We start from the raw sequence: 6,157 nt of genomic DNA on the forward strand, positions 1-6,157 counted from the left end.
ACAGTCAATAAAAAAAGTTCAAATCAACTAAAATCATCGAACATACTATTAAATATTTTGCTGTGAGATATTTTGTCTGAGATATTTTGTCTGAGATCTTTTGTCCGTGGTATCATTTGTCCTGATATATTTTGTCCTGGTATTGTTCGTGAGATGTTTTGTCTGAGACCATTTGTCCTGAGATCATTTGTCATGGAACCATATATATATATATATATATATATATATATATATATATATATATATATATATATATATATATATTAATACTAATAGTTTCGCTGTCTCTCTATGTATCTATCTATCTATCTATCTGTCTGACAAGAACGCTCTAGAGAAAACACAAGGAAATTAAAAACATGCATAGTATTTCGAAAAACGAAGTATGACGTCGACACATTTAGCACAGAGTAGAAAATAATCTCAAACCGGATAGTGCACACATTAATATGTAAACATTCAATACAAAGGCAATTTGGTCTAATCTAAGTGGTTTGCGTGAAGAGTTTCTTTCATACAGTTCTTCGGGTAGGGGCGAAGCCCCACCCCCGCGTAAGAACGTCTGAGCCCCCCCCCCTCCCCAACTCAAAAGAAATTTCCTCATCGATACTCTATAATACAATTACCGCCTAATTAATGTGTCTAATCTAAAAAGTGGTTTTCTTGCAATTTCTTTAATGCAATTCTTCGCGTAGTGGCTATGCGCGACACCAGTGTTTCTTTCAGACTTTTTCCTCCACGGAGAGGGGTGAGGGTACTTGAAATTTTCGGGGGCGGGGGTAGAATTTTCGGGGAGGGGGCGGACACTGGAAAAAGTATATAATTATATTTCGTTGAATGGGACGGTAGACATGTTTTTTAGGGGGGTGGGGGGGGGGTGGGGTGTGTGTGTGGGGGGGGGGGGTGGGGTGGTTTTAATTTAGACTTTTTCCTCCCCAGAGGGGGGTGGGGGGTACTTGAAATTTTCGGTGGCGGGGGTAGAATTTTCGGGGAGGGGCCGGACACTGGAAAAAGTATATAATTATATTTCGTTGAATGGGACGGTAGACATGTTTTTTTTTTTGGGGGGGGGGGGTGGTGTGTGTCGGGGGTGGGGGGGTGGGGTGTGTGGGGGGTGGGGTGGTTTTAGTTTAGACTTTTTCCTCCCCGGAGAGGGGTGGGGGTACTTGAAATTTTCGGGGGTGGGGGTAGAATTTTCGGGGAGGGGGCGGACACTGGAAAAAGTATATAATTATATTTCGTTGAATGGGACGGTAGACATGTTTTTTTGGGGGGTGGGGGTGGGGGTGGGGGTGGGGCTGGGGTGGGGGTGGGGCTGGGGTGCGGGTGGGGTGGGTGGGGTGGGTGGGGTTGGGGGTTAGGGGTAGGTGCGTGTGGGGGGGGGGGTTGGTTTTAGTTTAGAGAAAAGAGACAGCACTATCAACCTAGCGCCCGGTGTATCCTTCCTCAACGGGCCATTTTTCTCGTATACATATATATATATATATATATATATATATATATATATATATATATATATATATATATATATATATATATATATATATATATATATATATATAGATGCGTGCCTGTCTTAGAAAACAACACTAAGTGTGTATGTGTTCGTGTGCGTGTGTGTTTATAAAAAACTTATTGTCTTGTTTTTTAATCTACTTCACAGATCTCCCTAAAACATGAACTTACCTGAAACCTGCACAGAGATCGTGAAATGTCTCGGGATTGTGTGGACAGACAAAATGTTTCTCGACTTTACAATCAAGATACACGATGACACAATCACGTGTCATAAACTCGTTCTTGCGGCCTGCTCTGAATTTTTCCAAGCGTTGTTTCGATCAGGAATGAGGGAGGTCACAGAAAACTGCGTTGAGTTAAAAGATGTTTCCTATGAAATATTTCAGTTGATTCTGAAAACACTTTACACAGGTGTCAGTGTTTTAACGTTGGATAATTTCACTCACGTTTGGAGGGCTGTGCACATGTTGCAGATAAACTTTATGATAAAAATGTGTGAAAGATTTGCAAATAACTCTATTACAATGAACAACTGGGAAAACATTTATGTAACAGCTAAACTTTTAGGCTCAACTTTTGTTCTAGATAAGCTTCAAAGCTTCATGTTGAGGAACTTTGAAAAAATTAGTATATCAGCAACATATCTACAACTGCCTTCCAACGAAGTTCGGGATTTGATAAAAAGCCAGGATCTTTGCTTCAAACCTTGTAGTCTATGTACTAACAATAATTATTTTAAAAAGGTATGTCGAGTATATTAAGCGCAAAAACAATATGACTGAGCAGGTTATGATCAATGTAACGTATTCTACGGATTAGCTGTTGATTTTTGTTTATTTTTAAGCGTTTTCCGCAAAATTGACACATTTAGACCTAGAACTACATAGGTTTCTAGTTTACGTCTTATTGGCTTGGCATTTATAATTCTGCTGGATTTTGTGTAAAGACTAATATTAAATATAATTTTACCCGTAACCTAAACATTATAACTGAATCATCTTTGTCATTGATGGTTATAACTGTATACTATTTAGATTGGATATATTCTTTTAGATATGTGTAAATATTTTTAAAAATGGAAGATCATTATTGGCTCGTTCAGTAGTTAAAGTCCTAGTTGTGTGTATTGTAGCATACAATGCGCATGAACAAACAAGTATTGTTTAATATTCTAGGATCCTGTGTAAAGTTCAGGGCCGATTGAAATACTTTTCAACGGTTTATTTTGGTCTCTGGAGCTCTAACAATGCCCCTCATACCCGCGCAAAAGTATGTTTCAATATAAACGAAGTTTAAAAAAAAAATAATAGTAATAATCACATTTTACATAAGAAACTTATCTACGCACAATTGGTCACTTATACTTCGCGAGTTTAGTTGCCGAATACTACAACTTAAAGTATTTAGCAGGATAATACATATCCACTTTACTCCTATATAGGCCTACTCTACTTAATTCAATCATACTGTCAGTTACTCTCTTCTACTTAACTCCCTTCTACTCTCTAGGGTGGGGTGTTTGGTGTATGTGTGGGGTGTATTTGTGGGGTTGGGTGTGTGTTGTAATTTTGGGGTGAGGTGTGTGGTATATGTGTGGGTGAGGTGTGGGGTGTATGTGTGGGGTGGGTTGGGGTGTGTAGTGCCGGCGCCAGGTTATTTAGTGCCCTAGTTAAAACTTATTAAAACGCCCACCCCCTCGCATATATATATATATATATATATATATATATATATATATATATATATATATATATATATATATATATATACATATGTATAGCATAATATATATTAATAGAGGCGTGGCTAGGGAAGGGCGGGTGGGCGGCTGTCACAGGCACCGACCAAAAGGTGTGCGCCAAACGTGGTAGCTAATGATATAAAACACTCATTACTGAATTATATACAATTTAAATAATGAATGTTTACTGCTACTTGGTATTACGTAATTATTTAATTTTTTCCTACATTGATTGCTTGACACCCAAATAAAAATGTAAAGTGACTGGTAAAAAGCGCCCCTACCTTTCCAAATAAGGAAAGTTGGAGCCCATTTTCACCAACGCGAATAACTATATATTTAGGCATAATTTAAGGAGGGGGGCGCAAAATTGATAGTTCCTCCTGGGACCGAACTAGTTCGCTACGCCTTTGTATATTAACCTTACCCTATTTATAATTTATATAATATAATAAAGTAGTTACTTATAAGGTACTTTTTAATAATGGCGATTACAAATTTTTCCGCCCTCCTATGAATAGCGCCAGCTCTGGTTGTGTAGGTTATGTGTGGGTTGTGGTGTTTGGTGTATGTGTGGGGTGGTGTGTAGTGTCTGGCAAGTGGAGTTTTCGGTGTGGGATGAGTAGTGTGTGGAACGTGGGTTTTAAAGGGATTCAGTGTCGGAAGGGCTGTGTACGATAAACGGATTTGGGTCGCTGGGTGTTCATTTGTATATGTTAAGTATACTGTGCGACGTCGTTTTGGTTGCAAGATGGGTTGTGGGCTGGTGTGGTGCCGGTTGGCGTAGGGTTTGGTCTTTGTTCTAATTTACATATTTCTACTACATTCTTCTATAATCTACAGCATTCTAAACTTGTTCTTCTTCTTCTATTATACATTCTACTTTATTTTTCTCTATTCTACTCATTCATAATAAATTATTCTATATTATATTATATTATACTATATTCTGAAAAGACATTTCAACTATATTAAACTCAACTCGTACATATATTAAGTATATATATATACACATATATATATATATATATATATATATATATATATATATATATATATATATATATATATATATATAACATTTTGGAGCATGTTTTTTTTTAAAAAAATATACTTTACAGATCTCCCTACAACATGACCACACAGGAAATACGTTATGAGATCATGAAATGCCTGGGGAGCATGTGGACAGACAAAATGTTTCTCGACTTTACAATCAAGATACAAGATAACACGGTCGCATGTCATAAGCTCGTTCTTGCGGCCTGCTCTGAATTTTTCCAAGCGTTGTTTCGTTCAGGAATGAGGGAGGTCACAGAGAACTGCGTTGTGTTAAAAGATGTTTCCTATGAAATATTTCAGTTGATTCTGAAAACACTTTACACAGGTGTCAATGTTTTAACGTTGGATAATTTCATTCACATTTGGAGGGCTGTGCACATGTTGCAGATAAACTTTATGATAAAAATGTGTGAAAGATTTGCAGCTTACTCTATTACAATGGACAACTGGGAAAACATTTATGAAACAGCTAAACTTTTTGGCTCAACTATTGTTCTAGATAAGTTTCATAGGTTCATGTTAAGTAACTTTGATCAAATAAGTCTTTCATCGACATATCTACAACTGACTTCTAATGAAGTACGTGAATTGATAAAAAGCCAGGATCTTTGTGTCAGTAGTGAAGATATTGTCTTAGAATCAGTGATAAGATGGGTCGACTGCTATGCTCCAAATAAAGCTAACACAGATATTAAAAACACAAACATAATAGTCGACATAGAAACAGATGGTAGTGAATTAGAAAAAGTACCTTCAGATAACTCGCTTAATGTTGTATTAACCGAGCATCTATCTAGAAAAGATGAGTTGGCAGATTTAATGAGTCTGGTAAGGATATATTTAGTTAGTCCAGAGGTGTTAACACGAGTTTATCATCTTAAAATGTGTACTGAAAACAAAGACTCTAGAGATATAATCGTCAGCGCTTTATCGTACCAAGCCCAACTTTCAAGAGACGGCCAGTGGCCATCAGCGGCTGTGCACAGATCGTGTAGTAGCTTTACACACGTTGGGGTTTATGCAAGAAGAGATGGACAGTTTAGAGCAATACGTGCTAGTGATAAGTTTTGGTTCGCTTTGCCAACTTGTGATGGTTTAAAAGACAGTATTCAGCTAGTCACGTTTGACTCAGACTTGTACGCAATAGGGAAACCTATTAACATGTCAAACACGCAGCAATATAAATTATTTGTCCTCTCTGGGAACGCCTGGAAAGAAATTTTTAATCTTCCCTGTAACAATGTGTTGCTTGTTTCTCATGGGCAGTTTATTTACGTCTTAGACAAAAGTGATAATGTAATTTATCATATAAATCCAAGAAGTTTGGATTTTAAAAAATTCACAAAAATTCCAACGCAAATAGATGTAAAGCACGCAACTGTCTTTGAAAACTCAATTCTAATTTTCTCCACTGCAACTCAAAACAACATTGAGAATACAGTTGTTCACAATTACGAGTTTTCTTCAGCCGTTTGTACCAAACTAACCGATTTGGATGGACCAGCAGACCAGCTGACCACTTTCAAGAACGACAAACACAGCTACATCTTACAGACAAATGGCTCTTTGTGGGTTATTTTGAATGCATCGTCATTAAAAAGAATTGAAGTAAAATTTGTGTTTAAGCTATGGAATTGCCAAAGAAAGCAATATGGTGCTTTAACCTACAATGAGAAGTTGATTATTTTCGGAAATACAACTGAGAGAGATCCGCCAGATGCAAATAGAAAAGATACTGTTCCAGGACATCTCAAATGTATTTCATACTGGGGACATGATGATGCAATGTCAAATTTCGTTCCAGCTACACTTCCAAAGACATCTTTACTTAGGTAA

The 6,157-nt window shown here is 37.2% G+C and overlaps 1 protein-coding gene across 1 annotated transcript; it reads left to right on the forward strand.

The window, feature by feature from the left end:
* Positions 1–4,393: 4,393 nt before the first annotated feature.
* Positions 4,394–6,157, forward strand: LOC131942786 (kelch-like protein 8). The gene has a single exon (XM_059302713.1). The coding sequence runs from the start codon at positions 4,394–4,396 to the stop codon at positions 6,155–6,157; it is 1,764 nt and encodes a 587-aa protein (XP_059158696.1).

This window comes from Physella acuta, unplaced genomic scaffold (genome assembly GCF_028476545.2).
Source record: "Physella acuta isolate Inbredline_101_S28 unplaced genomic scaffold, ASM2847654v3 ptg000426l, whole genome shotgun sequence".
Taxonomy (NCBI): domain Eukaryota; kingdom Metazoa; phylum Mollusca; class Gastropoda; family Physidae; genus Physella; species Physella acuta.

Bases quoted from the DNA above. Each gene is read 5' to 3' on its own strand.
- LOC131942786 (XM_059302713.1), top strand. From the start codon at position 4,394: ATGACCACACAGGAAATACGTTATGAGATCATGAAATGCCTGGGGAGC.